The sequence below is a fragment of the Sorex araneus genome, chromosome 2, assembly GCF_027595985.1.
Source record: "Sorex araneus isolate mSorAra2 chromosome 2, mSorAra2.pri, whole genome shotgun sequence".
In the NCBI taxonomy this organism is placed as follows: Eukaryota; Metazoa; Chordata; class Mammalia; order Eulipotyphla; family Soricidae; genus Sorex; species Sorex araneus.
The window spans coordinates 205,334,179-205,354,999 of record NC_073303.1 but is presented as its reverse complement, the minus strand read 5'-3'; the positions used below and the strand labels follow the sequence as shown (position 1 = coordinate 205,354,999).

Here is a 20,821-nt window from a genome sequence, read left to right as displayed (position 1 = left end):
CAAAAATTATTATTTTACAGGTTTTTTTTTTTGTTTAATAAAAGTCTACAGAGTTCTTTTTGTTTCTTTTTTTGTGGAGGTCACACCCGACAATGCACAAGGTTTATTCCTGGCTCTGCACTTGTTTCTGGCACTGCTTAGGGGACCATACAGAGTGTCAGGGATTGAATTTGGGGTGGCTGTGCAAGGCAAGTCCCCTACCATCTGTACATTGTTCAGTCCCTGGCGGTTATTTTCTAAGTAAACAAATCCCACTGATAACCACTGACTGGTTCTTCCAGACAATAATGTAGGGTTTCTCAGTATGTGTATTTTTATTTTCACTTTTATCTAAGTTTTACTAAGGAGCCATGATTTTCAGTACTGTCCAGCATAGTTTCATGCACAGTGTTAAACACCACACCCACCACCAGATGTCAGTGGAGTTTCTCTGTGTGTTTTAAAATATTTATGCCTTGTTCTAGGGCGGAGACGCTGGAGAAAATGAACTTTCTCTAATAACTCTACTTCAAACTCTCTAGACAATCATGAATTCTTTGTGGATTTTTCCCCCATCCATAGAATTGGTCATTATAGCTTTATCTAGGAACCCCAAAGCAGTTGAGTGGCGGCGGACCTAACAAAGGCATGACGGCAGGTCCTGCCGCAAAAACTGCGCCTGCAATTTAATAAAGTCACATACTATTTTAATACAATGAGGATATTTAACATTCCTGTTTCAAGATGCAACTGGCAACAACAGATGTAGGGAGCGGGAGAAATAGAACCTGCTTTGCACACACCGGACTTGGGTTCAATCCCCAGCATTTCATAGGGTCCCCCAGCCCCGCCAAGAGTGATCCCTGAGCTCCATCAGCCAGGAGAAAGCCACAAGCACTACTGGGTGTGGTCCCCAAACAAAAAACAGGTGTATGGGTCCTGAGACCTGGATGCTGTTGTCTTCTCTAAAGCCTTAGAACTCACATTGACTATTATGAACTTTAACTCTCACATTAGAATTTTCTTAATTCACGCACATTTCTTCTCAGCTGGTCTATACGAGCCTTTAACAAGAGGCCAGAATCACGAGGAAGGTTGCTGAAGAGTCAAAAGCGACAAACCCTTCTGCAAGATGCTGACAAAGGGTGCAAGGCGTTGTGGGAAACGTAGTCCGCACCGACCGACGAGCCTTCCTGCAAGACGCAGACAAGGGGCGCAGGGGGTTGTGGGAAACGTAGTTCGCACCAACCGATGAGCCATTCTGCAAGACGCAGGCAAGGGGTGCAGGCGGTTGTGGGAAATATAGTCCGCACCGACCGACAAATCTTCCTGCAAGATGCAGGCAAAGAGCACAGGGGTTTGTGGGAAATGTAGTCCGCACCGACCGATGAGCCTTCCAGCAAGACGCAGACAAAGGTTGCAAGACGTTGTGGGAAATGTAGTCCACACCGACCGACGAGCCTTCCTGCAAGACGTAGGCAGGGGCGAAGGGGTTTGTGGGAAATGTAGTCCACACCGACCGACAAACCTTCCTGCAAGACGCAGGCAAGGGGCGCACGGGTTTGTTGGAAATGTAGTCTCCGACGTTCTGCCCGGTCCTCCTGGATGTGTTGCCCAGGATGCTGTACGCAAGGACGGAAGCGCTCGCGTCGCTCTTCCGCTGTAAATTCTTGCTCCGGAGTCTTTGCGGACTGTTAGCTGAAGTTCATTGTGAGGTTGGAGGAGTCACTGGAGCCCTGGACATAGGATCCAAGGAGGGAGAAAAGTGAGTGAGGGGCCCAGATGCAGATGTGAGGCTGAAGGACGCATCAGGCTCTGGGAGGTAGCTGAGACGCGGATCGTGCAGTTGCAGTGGGTGCAGAAGCAGGGAGCCCGAGCTGCGGCGGGTGCAAAAGCGGGGAGCTCGGAGCTGCAGAAGCGGGGAGCGGGGAGCTGCGGTGGGTGCAGAAGCGGGGAGCGGGGAGCTGCGGCGGGTGCAGAAGCGGGGAGCCCGAGCTGCGGCGGGTGCAGAAGCGGGGAGCCGGGGAAGTGGCCGCCGTTACGGAAGGCGCGCTGTGGCCTTCCTGCTCTTGACACACCTGTTGACCAGGAAAGCGACCGGATGGGTCGGGGTAGGTCAGAGCTAGCCAGGACCTCCTGCGTGGACGCGTCCCTGCTCTGTCTCCCAGCGAAGGCCCCGAGTCTCCAAGGCGCTCAGGCAGGGGTGTAGGATTTGCAGAAAAAGGGAACAGTCCTGACATCTGCCCGGGTGCCCTAGGCCTGTGGTCTAGCCTTGGCGGAAAAGCATTTTATTTAGAAAATATGTTCTTTTATTTAGAAAACAGGAGGGAGAGAGAAAAGAAGGGTGCAGACATTCTCAGAGGGGAGAAAGAGCCCCTTGCCTTTGCAAAGCCAGTGTAATACAGGGGGATCCCCTGCCCCCTCCCCCAGCTGCCTCACTCGTGCTGGTCCATGGCGTGTCTGTTGCTAGCGTGCAGTAAAGGGAAAAGAACTTCGATGCTGTGGCGTCTCCTTTCCTGTTCTTACTCTGGCCATCTGTTCCTGCCGAGGCTCCCACTCTCCTTATCGAAGCTGGTACCAGCATCATTCCCAATCTCCACGAGGACTCAGTTCTTGCATCTGCAATGTGGGTGCAGCTGTCCTGTGTCTGAACTGGGGATGGATTGGTTTCCATCCCATATGGGCTTTATTATGTCCCTAAGGTCATTGCCCCAGCCCAATCTCTCTTCCTGCTTCAGAGCTGAGAGCAGCTGGGAGGCTTAGAAAGGAGCCTGGACATCCAGGACACAAGGTGGGCAGTGGGGGAGAAAGTTTGGTTGAGGGGACCTGCACGATGGGGGTGAGGTTGAAGGAGGAGGCTTGTTGCTTTGGGGACACGCGGGAACCCCAAAACCAAAACGAAAAAGAACGGAGACCAAGGGGGTATGAGTGATTCCCCTCCCTTGAAAAGGAGGAGTAGGCTAAGCAAATTCCGGCTGGGCGCATAGGTGTGGGAAGGTGTGCGGTAGCTGAGCTCAGGTGCTGCACAGACTGGGCCTGACCTGGAGGTGGTTGGTGACGTGTCAGTCATAGGCTGGGAAGGGGCAGGCATCACTGATTGCTCCTTCACAGGAAGGTATGGTTTAGGGGACAGGAGGTACTTCCAGGAGCCCTGGGTGGGCCGGCCCCGGGGGCAGCAAGCAGGAGAGTTCTGCAGAGAGCTGGAGGCTGGGTGGTCTGGGTCTGATTCCTCTTCCAGCTGGACCAAGGAGCACCCGAGGGGAGGTAGGGCATTTAGGTAATGCATCTGTAGTGCGAGTACCATGTCACGGAGAGATGCTGCGGGGACCCCCTTGGGAAGACTCTGCCCCTGTGTGGTGGTATTGGTGGGTTTTTCCGGAATCTTCTCAGCAGGTGAGCAAGACCCTTGCACTGTGTAGCCGCCTCGCACTCCAACTGGTTGCTGGGAGAGTCAAGGCAGATTTTCTTTGGGGTGTGGACGTGGGTATTACAACCACAACTGACAGTGCTCGGGGCAAATCCCAGCTTTGTGCTCAGGAGCGACCCCCTGGTGGTGGTCCGCGGTACATGCCTGGTGCTCAGGGGCTAGTTCTGGTATTGTGTTCAGGGGAGAGCCCTGGTGGTGCTGGGGGAACATACGTGGTGTTCAGGGCTAACCCTGGCTTTGTGCTCAGGAGTGACACCTGGTGGTGCCCAGGAGACCGTATGTGGTGCTGGGGGTTCAAACAGGGGTCAGTCGACTGAGCCAAGTTCCTTAACCCCTGTGCTGTTCTGTTTTGTTTGTTTTTAGGTCACACCCAGCAGTGCCTAGGGGCTACTCCTGGTTCTGCACTCAAGAACACTCCTGACAGTGTTTGGGGACCCTCTGGGATGCCAGGATCGAACCTGGGTCAGCCGCATGCAAGGCAAGCGCTCTACCCTCTGGCCCCAACCCCTGTACCCTTGACCAGCCCTCTGAGAGGATTTCATACAAGACCTGCTTTTCAGGGATCTTGAGTTTCTAGGAGTGGTTGGAGTCTCAGCGGGAGTTCTGTTTTCCTTGGAACACACAAGCTTTTATAGGGCAGGGGGTGGGCACCCTGTAGTAGACACCCCACCGTGAAGGCAGTCCTGTGACCCGAGTCCTCTGGTTTCCATGTCAGAGCACAGATGTATTCGCAGGGAAGGAAGATCCTGACCTGGCATGACCCAGGAAGTCCTGAGGCTTCTGCCTGAGGTAAATTAAACTTGGGTGGTATCAGGAGGGCTGGACTGACTTCCAGCAGGAGACCTGGGCTGGGCAGAGGGGGAGGGCAAAGGCTTGGGAAATGCTCCTTATCAGAGTGGTAGAGGGAGTGTAGAGGGAGAACTGTTCCGTCTGTGTATTCTCCTATTTAATTGCACACTTCAAAAATTTTATTGATTAATATTCTATGGCTTACTATATGTATATGTGTATATATATATATATATATATATATATATATATATATATAATAACACCATGATTTGGGGCCAGATAGATAGAGCACTTGCCTAGCATGTGGCCGACCCATGTTCAGTCTCTGGCATCCCATATGAGTCCCTGGACACCACCAGGAGTAATTCCTGAGTATCGCAGGCGTGGCCCATAAAACAAGAACAACAAAAATGTACCACGATTTACAAAGTTGCTCATAATACATTTCCAGCGTTCATGTTCCTGCAGCAATCTCCCACCAGTGTGAGTTTCCCCCCACCAGTGTCCTCAGTTTCTCACCCACCCCCCCAAGTCTGCCTCTTAAGCAGGCACGAACAAATTTACTTCATATTGCTTGTTACAAGAAACTGGCAAGTGGCAATTATCAGAAAAGAGATTAATAAAAGTTGATTTGTGACAATTGTTATATCTCATGTGGTTTATACTATTAGTGATGGTTACTCATGCACATAATTCCAATACCACACCCATCCCCAGTGTACCCAACTCCATCTCCCAAGGACCCTAACACCTTCCCTCTAGGACAACCTCCCCCACATACACACACACAACTTAGTTGTGTGGATCAGTTCACCTACTGTGTGGCCCTTGGCCCTTTGTTGCTCCCTGGCTGTGTATCTTTATTTCTTGCTTTTTGGGTCACACCCGCCAATGCTCAGGGGTTACTCCTGGCTCATGCACTCAGGAATTACCCCTGGCGGTGCTCGGGGGACCATATGAGATGCTGGGAATCAAACCTGTGTCGGCTGCGTGCAAGGCAAACGCTCTACCCACTGTGCTATTGCTCCAGCCCCGCTGTGTATCTTTAAATCCCAAATATGACAGAGATCATTCTGTCTCTGCCCCTTCCCTTTGGACTGACTTCACTCAGCTAAATATCTTCCAGTTCTACCCATGTTGCTGCAAGTTCCATGATTTTGTTCTTTCTTTTTTTTTTTTTTTGCTTTTTGGGTCACACCCAGCGATGCTCAGGGGTTACTCCTGGCTTTGCACTCAGGAATTACTCCTGGCAGTGCTTGGGGGACCATATGGGATGCCAGGGATCGAACCCGGGTCGGCCGCGTGCAAGGCAAACGCCCTACCCACTGTGCTATCGATCCGGCCCCGATTTTGTTCTTTCACAGTAACACACACTTACTTCTTTTTGTTTTGCTTTGTTTTGTATTTTGCACCATAATTGGCGATGTTCACGGGTTACTCCAGCCTCTGCATTCAGGGCTCATTCCCAGCAGGATTCAGGGGACCCTATGGGATGCCCAGGATTGAAGCCGGGTCCACTGTGTGCAAGGCAAAAACCCTACATGCTTTACTATCACTCCAGTCCAACACACACTGATTTTTTTTATTCTCCCTCCTTGCTTCCTCCCTGATTTCTTTCAAATCTAATTCATTTAGGGTCTGGCAAGGAGCTCAAATGGCAGAGCTCATACCCAGTGCACGCAAGGCTCTGACCTTGGTCCACAGGCATTACCTTTCCCAGAGTGCACTGAGGGCTTACCCCAAGATTTGTCCCTTGACCAGTATGAGGAGTGGACCTAAGCCCCCCAGTTCTATTTCGAGTGATACCTATTTAAATAACTCATGGGGGGCAGAGTATAGCAGGCAGGGCACTTGCCTTGCACATGGCCAACTCAAGTTTGATCTCTGGCACCTCAGGAGGAATTCCGGAGTGCAGAGCCAGTAAACCCTGAGCACTGTTTGGTGTGGCCCCAAAACAAAGATAAATAAAATAAGTCATGCAGGGGCCAGAGTGATGGCATAGTGCAAAGGGCGTTTGCCTTGCACGTGGCTGACCCTGGTTCAATCCCTGGTATTCCATATGGCCTCCTAAGCACCACCAGGAATAATTCCTGAGTGCAGAACCAAGAGTAACCCCTAAGTACCAGGTGTTGCCCCAAAACAAACAAAAAAAAAGTCACATATATCACCAATTTGTTTGAGGCTGGTTGGCTTAAGATCCCTTCACTTACCTTTTGGTGCTTTCTGCTGGCTTTGGGCTGACTCAGGCTCTCTTAGCAAGCAAAGCAAACGGTTCCTTTAAGGTGACAGTCTTCCAGTAAGAAAACTCCCATAGAAAAGTTATACTCATGGGACCAGAGCAATAGTACAGTGTGGAGGGTGCTTGCCTTGTGTTTGCCAACCTGGCTTTGATTCCCGGTATCCCACGGGGTCCCCTGAGCACCAGGAAGGATCCAGAGTTGTTGGCACTGTCTGTTACCTGCTCAGCTGGTAGAGGGTCATGTTTCTTTTGTGAATTTTAGTGAATTTTGCCAAATAACAAATCTCGGGTTCTTCATCTGTGTCTTTTTGAGATACCAAATTGAGGGGTGGCAGACACTTAAGACCTTGATGGAGGAATGCAGATATGTTGGTGACGACTGTGGCCTTGGAAACTTGTATGCTTGAAATCCTAGCGTGAGCAGGACTGTAAATCATTGTTCTGAAACTGAAAATAATATTGATGAGGAAAGAAAACGCCCTTGTCCCACACAAGTCTCTTTGTCGTCTTTTCTAGTGAATGTGTCGGGAACCTGGACACGGGACTCTGAGAGCGTGGAGGAAGGGTCCCATTCCTTCCTGACCCCTGCCATCCCCTCTCCCAGTCCCATCCCCGGGGCCCTCTGTGCTTTGTAGAGCAAAGACCATGAGCACGTCTCTGGTGAGTTGTACATCCTACAGTGAGTGATTAGTTTTTGGGGGGTTCGGGTGTTTGGGTTTAGGGCCACACCTAGCAGTGCTCAGGGCTTAGTACTGGCCTTGCACTCAAGGGTCACCCATGGGACCACGATAGGGTGCTGGGGATTGAACTCAGGTCTGCCGTGTTCAAGATAAGTGCCCTATCCTCCATACTAACACTTTGGCCCAAGTTACTAGAACTTCCCCCATTATTTTACATCTTACTGCATAATTTTTATGAGGGATCCTAAATTAAAATGGAAAGGAAGGAACCAGAGTGTTAGTACAGTGGTTAGGGCATTTGCCTTCCATGCAGCTGACCAGGGTTCAATCCCTGGCATCCATTATGATCCCCTGAGAACTTCCAGGAGTGATCCTGAGTGTAGAGCCAGAAGTAACCCCTGAGCATCGCTGGGTGTGGCCCCAAAACAAAAACAATAAATAAAAGATTAAAAAAGGAGAAGAAAGAAATACAATTCAAAAAAAATACATTTCCACTTTATAGAAATGTGTGTGACCTATTATCATTCCATGATATAAAATCTTAAATATAGTGCATCCTATACAAGATAAAATACGCCAGACGGGGGCCAGAGTGATAGTACCATGGGGAGGGCTCTTGCCCTACATGTGGTCAAACTAGGTTCAAATCCCAGCATCCTAGAGGTCCCCGGAGCAGTTCCTGAATACAGAGCCAGGAGTAACCCCTGAGCATTGCTGGGGGTGGCCTCCCACCAAACACACACACACACACACACACACACACACACACACACACACACAAATAAACTTCCTGAATTCACACTCTTATTTACCCACACTGGTACTTCCAACTGCAGAGAAATGTGTCCTTCCAGGGGATGGTGGTGTTTGAGGATGTGGCCGTGGACTTCACCTGGGAAGAGTGGCAGCACCTGGATGATGCTCAGAGGACCCTGTACCGAGATGTGATGCTGGAGACCTACAGTCACCTGGTGTCTCTGGGTGAGTGAAGGTTCTAGTTACTACTGACTGCAATTTTTCCTCTATTGCAGGAAACTCCTCAACTCCTCAACATGAAATATATATATATTTTTTTGCTTTTTGGGTCACACCCGGCGATGCACAGGGGTTACTCCTGGCTTTACACTCAGGAATCACCCTTGGCGGTGCTCAGGAGACCATATGGGATGCTGGGAATCGAACCCGGGTCGGCCGCGTGCAAGGCAAACGCCCTACCCGCTCTGCTATCACTCCAGCCCCGCAACATGAAATATTATTAAGATATCAGGTTTTTGGACCAGAAGAATGTGATAATTTGTCATTCTAATCAGAGGTTCAAGCTGGCCCTTCATTGTCCACCCTTGTAGTTTTTTTTTGTTTTTTTTTTTTTGCTTTTTGGGTCACACCCAGCGATGCTCAGGGGTTACTCCTGGCTTTGCACTCAGGAATTACTCCTGGCAGTGCTTGGGGGACCATATGGGATGCCGGGGATCGAACCCGGGTCGGCCGCGTGCAAGGCAAACGCCCTACCCGCTGTGCTATCGCTCCGGCCCCCCTTGTAGTTTATTTTTAAAATACGATATTGAAACACTGGTTTCCAAAGCTGTGCATAATACAGTTGTTTTGGGCTTTCAGTGGTGTAGCTCCGATGTCGCCACCACAGTGACCTGCCCTCCACCACCGTCCCCGTTTTCCAAACCAACCTCCAAGCCTGCCCCCCTTGCAGGCACACAATAATTTATTCTTTATTGCTTGTTACCAGTAGTGGCTAATGGAATTATCAAGAATACTTCAGTAAAATAAAATTTGTTGAAAATTGTTTTATCTGCCCACAGGGTTGTTAAGCTCTTGTCTGGGGGTTTACTAAGAGTTGTTTGTTTCTAGTTGAGCCTTGAGAGTTATTGTTTATATTTGTTGAGTTTAGTCCGTTTCCATGTTACTTCCCCATCGCACTTGGTGCACTTGGTTTGCTCCTACGGGAGGGCAGGACTGTGAACTTGGTGGTGTTGCACAGTCCAGAGACTTCAGGATCTGTGGTCTGGGCCACCGCGCTGACATGGCGGTGGCTGTGGAAGGTGGTCGTGGCTGCAGGGGCTTCCAGAAGTATGGGAGATGGGGGGAAAGCTGCCCACCCCCACTCCAAGAAGACCCCAGAGTTCTCAGCCTGGACACTGGAGTACCAGCAATGCTTTGCAGTCTGGGGTCTCTGCAGAGGTTTGTGGTGAGCTGCGGAGCTAAGCTGTTGGCTTGGTGGCACTGTCAACTCTTAAAAATGGTGTCACTGCCACACTTCAAACACGGCATCTTATTGGCAAATGCCGACATGAGTTTTTCACCCACAGGACATTCACTCGCCAAACCAGAAGTCATCATCAGGCTGGAGCAGAGAGCAGAGCCTTGGACAGCGAGAGCCTTAAGACACACCCTCTCGGGTCAGTCATCCCGTACGGGTCGGGGAGGTCAGAGGGGGCAAAGGCACCGACCTGTTGTACTGAGCAGATTGCCACCATCTTGTTCCTCTGCAGAAGTGACTGCAGATGCGAGTCTCATGCATTGTTCAGTCTCAGCCGGGGCTCTGAGTTGAAACTCTGACTTTCTTTTTTTTTGCTTTTTGGGTCATACCTGGCGATGCACAGGGGTTACTCCTGGCTCTGCACTCAGGAATTACCCCTGGCCGTGCTCAGGGGACCATATGGGATGCTGGGATTTGAACCCGGGTCAGCCACGTGCAAGGCAAACGCCCTACCCGCTGTGCTATCTCTCCAGCCCCGAAACTCTGACTTTCTTAAAGCTGTAGATTCTCCAAATGCCATGCCTACCCTACTGTCTGCAAACTTTTATTTCCTTGATAATTGTCTCTAAGTTCACAGATACTATAATGTTCTACATTTTCATGGAATATTTTCTTTCAGGGCTTATTCATACTTTTTTTTTTCTTCAGCTTTTGGGTCACACCCTGCGATGATCAGGGGTGATTCCTGGCTCTGCTCTCAGGAATTACTCCTGGCAGTGCTTAGGGGACCATATGAGATGGTGAGGATGGAACCCTGGTCAGCCATGTGCAAGGCAAATGCCCATCCCACTGAACTATCACTCTGGCCCCTTATTCATACTTTTTTTTTAATTCATGTAACTTTTAGGGGGAGGGTGGGGGTTGGGGACGTGGCACACCCAGGAGATTTCAGGACTTGTTTCTGGCTTCATGCTTAGAGATCACTCCTGGCAGCACTTGGGGCCCAACTGGGGTGCCAGGGATTAAACTCAGTTGGCACATTAAAGGCAAGTGCCAGGGCTGGAGCGATAGCACAGTAGGTAGGGTGTTTGCCTTGCACGAGGCAACCCCGATTTGATTCCCAGTATCCCATATGGTCCCACAAGCACCGCCAGGAGTAATTCCTGAGTGCAGAGCCAGGAGTCACCCTTGTGCACTGCTGGGTGTGACCCAAAATAAATAAAATTAAATTAAAAAATAAAGGCAAGTGGGGCTGGAGAGATAGCACAGCGGGTAGGGTGTTTGCCTTGCACGCAGCCGACCCGGGTTCAAATCCCAGCATCCCATATGGTTCCCTGAGCACCGCCAGGAGTAATTCCTGAGTGCAGAGCCAGGAGTAACCCCTGTGCATCGCCAGGTGTGACCCAAAAAGCAATAAATAAATAAATAAATAAAGGCAAGTGCCCCTCCCCGCTGTACTATCACTTCAGCTATTTGTGTCACATGTTAATGGGGACTGTTCAATCAAGTGAATTCAGGTTCAATTGGAATTGAAACAAATACCCCTTTCTGCACCTGATATTGTATATATAGAGAAATGAACCAAAGGAGCATGTTTAAGGGTGAAATAAGTCACAGGAAGGTTTCCCTAGGAGAGAGTAAAATGGAAAGTATCATTTTAGGTGAAGTGACAAGTTCTTAGGAGCACCGATGGAGAGATGTTCTTAGGAGACAATATTGATGAATTCTAAGTTGAAGACATACAAACTTGTAATTTTTAGTCCAAATACACATGGAGTTGAGTGTGGGAAACGTGAAGAGGGATGCAAAATCTTTAGAGGTGGTGACCTAAGGTGATAATATTATTGTGAAAAGAGGTTCAAAGACTAGGATCCTAAAACACAGCATCAGACATTATGAGTAGGGGCCAGAGCAATCTTTCAGCAGGTAGGATATTTGTCTTGCACGAAGCAGACCCAGGTCCCATCCTCAGCATCCCACATTGTCCCTGAGCCCACCAGGAGTGATCCCTGGGTGCAGAGCCAGCTCTGAGCACCACTAGGTGTGGCACAAACAAAAAAAATGTAACAAATTACTGAGCTAGGACCCATATCACAAAGAGAATTGATTACTATTAATCTCAGAACCGTATGAAATAATGCTGTTTTAGAGCATAGACGCCACCAGGGATATATTATAGTGGGTAGGGTGCTTTTCTTGCATATAAGGTTCAATCCCTGGTACCCATATGGTTCCCTGTCCCCACCCCCATTAGGAGTGATCCCTGAGATCTGAGCCAGCAGTAAGCCCTGAGCACAGCCAGGTGTAGCCCCCCCAAAAAATAAAATAAAAGCCCAATGTTTATTGCAGAAGTGGAAGTATAGCTCAAAATGATGAACCAGCATTTCCTGTGCTGTGAAGTCAATCATGTAGTATTTAATTTAGAATTTGTGGATAGCAAACTGCTAAAAACCACCTTTTAGACATTGGTGCATTGCACTGTAGAGAGAGTACAGGGTAGGATGTTTGCTTTGCATATAAGCAACCTAGATTCAATCCCTGGTAGCTCACAGGAATCCCCTCCCAGGAGAGGTTCCTGAGTGCTGCTGAGTGTGGCCCCCAAAATAGAAAACAAAACAATAATGTAAGTGCACATCTTTAAAAGAAAAATGTATAGGGGCAAGAGTGACAGTATAACAGGTTGGGTATTTGCCTTGCATGTGGCTGAACCATATTCACTCCCCAGTGTCTGACATGGTCCCCCGTGCACTGCGGGAGTGATTAATGAGAGCAAAGCCAGGAGTAACCCCTAAGAACCTTGGGTGTGACCCTGTCCCCAAAAAATATATTTTGTTTCTAGGATTGAAGAAACTTCTTTGTATTTATTATCAACCCACATGAATGTTTTCATATGTCTCATAATTATTTCTAATTTTAGACTTTCAGCATATGGATTATTTGGTTGAGAAGAACCAGAAAAATCAGGATAGACATTTCTGGCAAGATGTAACTACTGAGAGGAAAGTGGCAAAAAGGGATCTAATGAGCTTTGAAAATCCTTTTAATCTAAACTCAAGCTGTACTTCAAAACCAGCCATCACTCCTGGAAACTCTCCTGTCCTCATGGAGGAAGATAATGGATGTGAGAACATGTTTTCAATCATTGACCCTGATGAGTTGTGTCCTGTACAGAATCATGAGGTTCACACGACTGTCTACAGTGATATTTTCACTCTCCCTGAATATGCAGAAATACATACAGATGGAAAACCTCTTGAGGATCAGAAACCCAGTCAGTGTTCAACCGTCAACAGACATCGGAGAAAACACATGAGAGAGAAAATTAAATATATATGTTCTGAATGTGGAAAAACTTTATCCCAGAGACGAGGACTCCTCCAACACCAGAGAATCCACACAGGCGAGAAACCCTATGAATGTAAAGAATGTGGGAAATCCTTCAGCCGGAAGTCAGACCTTACTGTCCATCAGAGAATCCACACAGGAGAGAAACCCTATGAGTGTAAAGAGTGTGGGAAAACTTTCTCATGGCGGAAAGGGCTCACTTTACATTATAGAACTCACACAGGGGAGAGACCCTATGAATGTAAACAGTGTGGGAAAACTTTCTCTTCGAATTCAGCCCTCAATGTACATCTCAAAAGCCATACAGGAGAGAAACGCTTTGAATGTAAAGAATGTAGGAAAACATTCTTCTTGAAGTCCTACCTCACTATACACCAGAGAATTCACACAGGAGAGAAACCCTATGAATGTAAAGAATGTGGGAAAACTTTCTCCTGTAAGGCACACCTCACTGTACATCAGAGGGTCCACACAGGAGAGAAGCCTTATGAATGTAAAGTTTGTAGGAAAGCTTTCTCCTGGAGAAAAGGACTGATTTTACATCAAAGAGCTCACACAGGAGAAAAACCTTATGAATGTACAGAATGTAGGAAAACTTTCTACCGGAAGTCAGATCTCACTTTACATCAGAGAGGTCACACAGGAGAGAAACCTTTTAAGTGTGAAGAATGTAGGAAAACCTTTTACCGAAAGTCAGACCTCACTTTACATCAGAGAATTCACACAGGGGAGAAACCCTATGAGTGTAAAGACTGTAGCAAAACTTTCTCCAGGAAGTCACACCTCATTTCACATAGCAGAACTCACACAGGAGAGAAGCCGTATGAATGTAAAGATTGTAGGAAAACTTTCTCAAGGAAGTCAAATCTCATTATACACCAGAGAATTCACACAGAAGAAAAGCCATATGAATGTTAATAATGTAGGACAAATTTTGCCCAGAAGCCAAACTCCAGAGGATATAACGGAGCTCATACAGGAATATCAGTGGGATTGTAGAAACTGGCCTTTCTTCTGCTAAAATAAGGGCATGCAGTTATTCTGCACCTGCCAGCTTCCCTTTCCTATATGTATGCCCCTATAACTTAGTTTTAAACCAGGTAAAACATGTATACAAGAAGGAATATTGGAGCTGGAGCGATAGTACAGTGGGTAGTGTGTTCTCCTTGCATGTGGCCGACCTGGGTTCGATTCCCAGCATCCCATATGGTCCCCTGAGCCCCACCAGGGCCAGGAGTAATTCCTGAGTGCAAAGCCAGAAGGTAACCCCTGCACATTGCTGGGTGTGACCCAAAAAGAAAAAAAAGGAGTATTATGCCCATGTGTGCCTATAAAACATTGATATGAATTCTTCCCTGATTTTTTTATGCTTTATGGTCCTGGAGTACATATGAGACCCAGATTTGCTTTGGAAGCCATAGAATGAACATACTGTCTTAACAGTAAGGACTGTTGGGAAAGCAGTTTTTTCTCAATTTCCCTAAAAGTTCTTCTTTTGTATGTATTATAACTGCATAAAAAATAAATGATAATCAAGCTATTCCACAGGTGATTTATTTTATTTGTACTGCTGGTTCTTATTCCTCAGTCATGCCCTGCACTGTGTGACGCTTTCCTTAGAAACCGCAATGGCTGCAACTTTATCTTCTTGGCCAAAGAGAGGCCTTCACAAATGTTTTGTTATGAGAGGCAGAAAACATTTGGGGTAGGCGGCTGCCTGGCTTCTACTCATCTGAATTCCGACCTTTTTTGGACCTGTGCCCAGTCATGAGTAAAAGAAATCCCAATTGTTACTTGTATATTCCTTACAACCCTCCCATTTACCACTTAATACTGGGGCTTGAGTCATAGTACAGTGGGTAGGCATTTGCCTAGCATGCCGCTAATCCGGGTTCAACTCATGGCACCCTATATGGTCCCCTGAGCACTGCAGGAGTAATTCCTGAGAGCAGAGCCAGGAGTTAATTCCTGAGCATCACTGGGTGTGACCCCAAAACAAAACAATAGTAGGTCATTATGTGATAATTCTCTAGTTTTGATTAAAATGGGTGGTTTTTTTTTTTTTGGGGGGGGCAGGAGGGCACACCCAGCAGTGCTCAGGGCTTACTCCTTGCTCGGCACTCAGGGATCTTTCCTTGCACACTCAAGAGACAATATGGGATGCCTTGGCAGTGCTCAGGTACCAATAAGATGGTGGGGATCAAACCCTTGCTGACTGTGTGCAAAGCAAATGTCCTACCCGCCATCTTATTGCCCTGGCCCCTCAGTTTCTTTCTCTATTCTTAGTCCTACAGTCCAGGTTCTAGGGTAATCTAGGTATCCTCCTTATCCTATTATTCTTTTAAAAAAATAATTCACTTTAAGGGGCCCACACATAGCAGTGCAGGATCAAACCTGGATCAGCCTTGTACAAGGCAAGCACCCTACTCAATGTACTATAGCTCTAGCCCTTGTCCTATTAGCTTGTATACCACCAGTAAGAGAGTTCGTCTAATAATTTGTCTTTCTTCTTCTGACTTAATTTTACTCAACATGAGATCTTCCAGTTCCATCCAAGTAGTGGCTAATTGCATGATTTTAATCCTTCTTTGCAACTCCATAGTATTGCATTGTGTATCTATGCCATACCTTCTCCACTAGTCTTAATATTTAGAGTATCAGTCAGGATTCGAGGGGCATATCTGCGTGCAGAGAACTGAATGGAGAAGGAAAAGAAATACACTACAGAAAGCATCTTTCAGGACTGGAGCAACAGTACAGCAGGGAGGGTGCTTGTGTTGCATGCAGATGAACCCAGGTTTGATCCCTGGCATCCCATAGGGTCCCCAGAGCTCTACCAGGAATAAGCCCAGAGCACTGCAGGGTGTGGCCAAAAACAAAAAACAAAAAAAGCATCTGTCTGGAGGGGGTTTCCACTGGCTACCACAAGTTCTTCTGCTGACATCCCACAGTCTAGAACTAGCTACATGGTTAGAATCTAGCCACAAGGGACCACACACATACAACAGACAGGGAAAATTTGATGTTTGATGCATTCTCAGCCATCATCTCCTAGATGAAAGGAGACACTGACAATGGCTAGTACAGGGAATTAGTTATTTGACCTCAGGCTGATACATCAATTTTCTCAGGTTGTTTAAAATCACAGGGTCGAGAGAGAGAGGTAGGGGGAGAGAGAGGGAGAGAGGGAACACTGCCAGCCACCATTCGGGAGTGATGTCCAGTCCCCCTTCCCCTCTCTCCACCCCGTCTCGCTAACCTGCCTGGGTAGTTCTACTGCCACCGCAACCCCCCTCGTTCTTTCCTCCAGGACTGCGGAAGCCTCGTGGTAAAGAAGAAACTTGGAATGCGTCTCAGAAGCACGAGAGAAAATGACCCACACCTACTTTTACAGAAACCATCGTCACAAAGGTAAAGGCAAGTGAGTACAGAGGGACCGACCGACCGTCGCGCCGGCCGAGTGAACGATGCTCAGGAGACGGGGCTGGGGGCGTGACAAATCTGCGCAGAGGTTTTGTGGGCGAGCTCAGCGCGGCGGCTCCGGTGATTGGCGCGGGGCGCTCAGGGGGCGGGGCGTGCCGAGCTGGGCGGGGCAGTAGGATTCGGCGCGCGGTGGGGGTGGGGGCGGGGCGACGTGACGGCACGAGGCGGGGCTGGCGCGAGGCGTGGCCCCGCGCTGTGAGTTGGCACTGGGGGCGGGACGACGCGGAGTGAGTCGGCACGACGGTGCTGGGGGCGGAGCGAGGCGTGATGAGCCGGGCGGAGCGAGCCGGTCCGAGCCAGTCCAGGGCGGTGCTGGCGGCTCGGCGCCGCGGGTCGGGGGCGGGGCGTGAGCTCGGGCGGGGCTCGGCGCTGGGGGCCGGGCTGGGCGCGCGTCGCGCTGAGCGGGGGCAAGGCGCGCGGGTCCGCGCGAGGCGGGGCTGAGAGGGAGTCGCGCGGTGCCTGGCGAGGCCGCGCGAGGCGACGCTGAGGGGGAGGCGACGCTGACGGGGAGGCGCGCGGTGTCGCGCGAGGCCCTGAGCGGGGGGCGCGCGGTGCCGGGCGAGGCCCCGAGTGGGAGGCGCGCGGTGCCGGGCGAGGCCCCGAGTGGGGGCGCGCGGTACCGGGCGAGGCCCTGACGGGGAGGCGCGCGGTGCCGGGCGAGGCCCCGAGTGGGGGCGCGCGGTACCGGGCGAGGCCCTGACGGGGAGGCGCGCGGTGCCGGGCGAGGCCCTGAGTGGAGGCGCGCGGTGTCGCGCGAGGCCCTGAGCCGGGGGCGCGCGGTGCCGGGCGAGGCCCTGAGCGGGGGGCGCGCGGTGCCGGGCGAGGCCCTGAGTGGGGGCGCGCGGTGCCGGGCGAGGCCCTGACAGGGAGGCGCGCGGTGCCGGGCGAGGCCCTGAGTGGGGGCGCGCGGTGCCGGGCGAGGCCCTGACGGGGAGGCGCGCGGTGCCGGGCGAGGCCCTGAGTGGGGGCGCGCGGTGCCAGGCGAGGCCCTGAGAGGGAGGCGCGTGGTGCCGGGCGAGGCCCTGAGTGGGGGCGCGCGGTGCCGGGCGAGGCGACGCTGAGGCGGGACCGGCGGCGGGCGCTGGTTCAGGCCGGATAAGGAGCCGTCTCCTGGGCCGCCGCGGGTCGCCCGCCCCCCGAGGGGCCCCGTGGCCCTCTTTAGTCCGTTCTCAGGAGGACGATGACCGTGACCTTACCATCCCGAGGGGTGTTTTTCTGAGTGTTGTTCAGGGCGGGAGGTTGCGCCTGGCCCGCAGCGGGGATGGGGCCGGAGCGATAGATGGGGAAGGGCGCCTGCCTCCCGCGTATGGTCCCCCGAACACCGCCGGGCGCGACCCCTGAGACCAGAGCCAGGAGGTACCCCAGAGCACCCCCAGTTGCGAAAAACCAAAGCCCGGAAAGCCGTCACCCCCGGCCCCTGGCCTCGAAATCTGCTTTTCTCTGCGCTCTGCTCCCAGCCTTCTGGCATTACGAGGGCAAATCCCAATTCCTTCTAGAAGGTTCTTAGTGTGCAGAAGTTTGACTGTTTCTCTTCCCTTCCCCGAGTGCTCTGGGCTGACATCTCGCTTTGTGCTCAGGGATCGCTTCTGGTGGGGCACAGGGTGCTGGCGATCAACCTGGCTTCGCTCTGAGTAAGGCAGGCACCCTGCCTTCTGTGCTATCGCTCCAGCTTGTCTGTGGTTTCATTACTTCGTAAGGTCACTGCTGAATTCCTACCTGAAAGATGTAGGGGATTTGGGAGATCGATGCCTCGCCAGTTGGCATTTTCCATGAGTATCTTTCCCAGGGCTGGAGCGATAGCACAGCGGGTAGGGTGTTAGCCTTGCATGCGGCCAACCCAGGTTTGATTCCCAGCATCCCATATGGTGTTATGGTGCCCCCCCTACACACACCCCAGCACTGCCAGGAGTGATTCCTGAGTGCAGAGCCAGGAGTAACACGTTGCCGGGTGTGACCCAAACAGCATAAAAAAAAGAAAAAATTTTCCTTCTGTAAATACCCATTGCTGTGTTTATTATGCCTAGTTACATTATGGTATTCACTTACTAGAAAAGAAAGCAATATTTATAGAGAATCTTTAGTTTTTATTTCAGCTTTAGGGCCACATCTGTTGCTACTCAGGGATTACTCCTGGCTCTAGGCACTCAGGAATTACTCCTGGCTCTGCATTCAGAAATTACTCCTGACTCTGCTCAGGGGATTCATAAGGGGTGCTGAGGATTGAACCTGGGTCAGCCATAGGCAAGGCAAGTGCCCTACTCGCTGTACTGTTGCTTTAGTCACACTAGTGATGGAATTGGTGTTGAAAATCTTTATGGGGCCAGAGCGATAGTACAGTGGGTAGGGTGTTTGCCCTGCACACAGCCGACTCAGGTTCAATCCATGGCATCCCATATGGTTTCCCAAGCACCACCGGGAGTAATTCCTGAGCATCACTGGGTGTGACACAAAAAACAAAACCCCATTTGTGTCTGAACAAACTATTAAGAACAACTTTGGGAGAGGGAGAAATAGTACCACGGGTAGGATGTTTTCCTTGCACATGTGTGGCCCACCCGAGTTCAATCTCCAGCATGCCATGTGGTCTGAGCATAGCACCAGGTGTGCTTACCCCAAATGCAAATAATAATAATAATAATAAATCATGGAAAGAGAAGAGAAGTGGAGAAGGAGCTAACATCCCAGAAATTAAAGTTATCATGCACATAAGACTGAGGGTATCTCTTGCAGAAGAATATATTCCAAAACCCCCATGGTTTGGGCATGGGGAAGAGCCCAGAGAAGTACAATGACGTACTTCCAGTAAAAGTTTATAATAAAGGGGCTGGAGTGATAGCATAGCAGGTAGGGTGTTTGCCTTGCACGCGGCCGACCCGGGTTCAAATCCCAGCATCCCATATGGTCCCCTGAGCACCGCCAGGGGTGATTCCTGAGTGCAGAGCCAGGAGTAACCCCTGTGCATCGCCAGGTGTGACCCAAAAACAACAAGAAAAAAAGTTCATTATAAAGAGCTGAACCTGAATCTGTCTCAAATGTATGATAGTGGCTGTACACATAACCTCCCAGGCATGTTGGCATAAATGTGTATATTGACAGAGGATGGCTCACTGGGCTGTGTCCAGGCTTTGCACATGGAAAGGTGGATTTAACTCCTTATACCACATGGTTCCCCCAGTACCAGATAGTGACCTTGAGCACTAAGTCAGAAATAGCACCCAAGGACAGCCAGGGGTGAACTACCCTAACACCCACCCCTCAAAAGAAATAGACCAAAATACAAATATCTTGCAAATAGGTGTCCCAGGCCAATTGAATCAGATATGTATATTGGCACAAATCTTTAGTTCACTCACCCTATAACCCTGTTACTTAATTTGGGGGCCACACGTGTTGATGCTCATGGCTCTGTGCTCAGGGATCACTCCTGGTAGTGCTTGAGGTGCCAGTGTTCGAACTCAGGTTGACCATGTACGAGACAAGCGCCTTACCCTGCTGTGCTATCACTCCAGCCTCCTTAATTTTTGCACGCACAGTAGCAAGGCTTTGTTTTTGTTTTTGGTCACATCCAGCAATGCTCAGGGGTTGTTACTCCTTGCTCTGCACACAGGAATGATTCCTGCTGGTGCTCAGGGGACCGCATGGGATGCCAGGGATAGAATCTGGATCAGCTACATGCAAGGCAAAAGCTTTACCTGTTGTACTCCCTCTCTGGCCCTCTAGCAGGTTTTCTAACAGTGAGATATCATGATTGATAGTAGACATTCTTGGAGTGGATGAGAATGGACCGGACATCTTTGGTTTATTTTGTTCTATTTGTTTGGGTCATATATGGTGGTATTCAGGGACTATAACTTGCCCTTCGCCTGTGCTTAATAAACCATTCAGTGCTGTGAACCTAGCCTGAGCACACAAAATAGAAACCAGAGAGTAGAACAGGTAGGACACTTTCCTTGCATGCAGCTGATCCTGGTTCAATCGATCCTCAGCATCCCATATGGTCCCCTGAGCACCATCAGAAGTGATTTCTGAGTGCAGATCCAGGAGTAACTCCTGAGCATCACTGTCTGTGGCCTCCCCCACCCAAAAAAAAAAAAAAAAACCACAGTGAATTGAGGACCAGAGCGATAGTACAACAGGTAGGGCATTTGCCTTGTACACGGCCCACCAGGGCTCCACCCCAGCACCCTCTATGCCAGAAATGAACTCTGAGTGCAGACCCAGGAGTAAGCCCAAAACAAAACAAAGTGAATTGAATCAAGTCACATACTTACCATGTTGGTTGTTAAGGAGTTTAATAGCATAATGACGTTGTGCTCTTTCACCATTCCTGCTTTAGGATGCAACTGGCAAAAATGTGCCATTTACGCAACAAAAACCATTAGAGCTGATGTGGGATATCATGATCTTTCCCTCCCCCATCTGCATGTTCTCATTCAGTCCCTTTCCTTTCTAGCAGTCAAATGAGAATTGCACAAAGAACCAGAATCCCAAGTGACCATCGCTGATTCTGTTCCAGCAACGTGGGGGAGGACCGGGTTCCAGAGCCAACAAACCCTTCTGGAAGGCCCCGCCTCGCGCGTGGAGGCTTGTGGGAAATGTAGTCCGCGCCCCACTGCAGTTTCGCAAGTCACGTCTGGGAGTCATCCGGGTTACTTGTGCGCAGG

At 50.0% G+C, this 20,821-nt stretch overlaps 1 protein-coding gene and 1 long non-coding RNA gene across 3 annotated transcripts in view; one reads left to right on the top strand and one right to left on the bottom strand.

The window, feature by feature from the left end:
- LOC101549664 (zinc finger protein OZF-like) overlaps positions 1 to 14,229 on the top strand; it is a 45,108-nt gene extending 30,879 nt beyond the window's left edge. Inside the window, exons 1-6 of one of the 2 annotated variants that reach the window (XM_055126621.1) lie at positions 1,585 to 1,744; positions 3,770 to 4,195; positions 6,954 to 7,097; positions 7,972 to 8,098; positions 9,439 to 9,528; positions 12,247 to 14,229. In XM_055126621.1, coding sequence (XP_054982596.1) covers positions 7,083 to 7,097; positions 7,972 to 8,098; positions 9,439 to 9,528; positions 12,247 to 13,592 — 1,578 coding nt within the window. In that variant the 5' untranslated portion in view covers positions 1,585 to 1,744; positions 3,770 to 4,195; positions 6,954 to 7,082 and the 3' untranslated portion in view covers positions 13,593 to 14,229. Of the gene's footprint in view, positions 1,745 to 3,769; positions 4,196 to 6,953; positions 7,098 to 7,953; positions 8,099 to 9,438; positions 9,529 to 12,246 lie in introns of those variants that run through there. The other variant, XM_055126620.1, reaches the window with a different exon arrangement.
- Positions 1,582 to 20,817, bottom strand: LOC129402058 (uncharacterized). Its single transcript, XR_008628527.1, has 4 exons — positions 20,429 to 20,817; positions 6,409 to 6,884; positions 2,058 to 3,421; positions 1,582 to 1,715 (listed from the first exon to the last, which is right to left on the bottom strand). It is a non-coding gene; the product is annotated as an uncharacterized LOC129402058 (long non-coding RNA).
- Between the last annotated feature and the right edge of the window lie 4 nt (positions 20,818 to 20,821).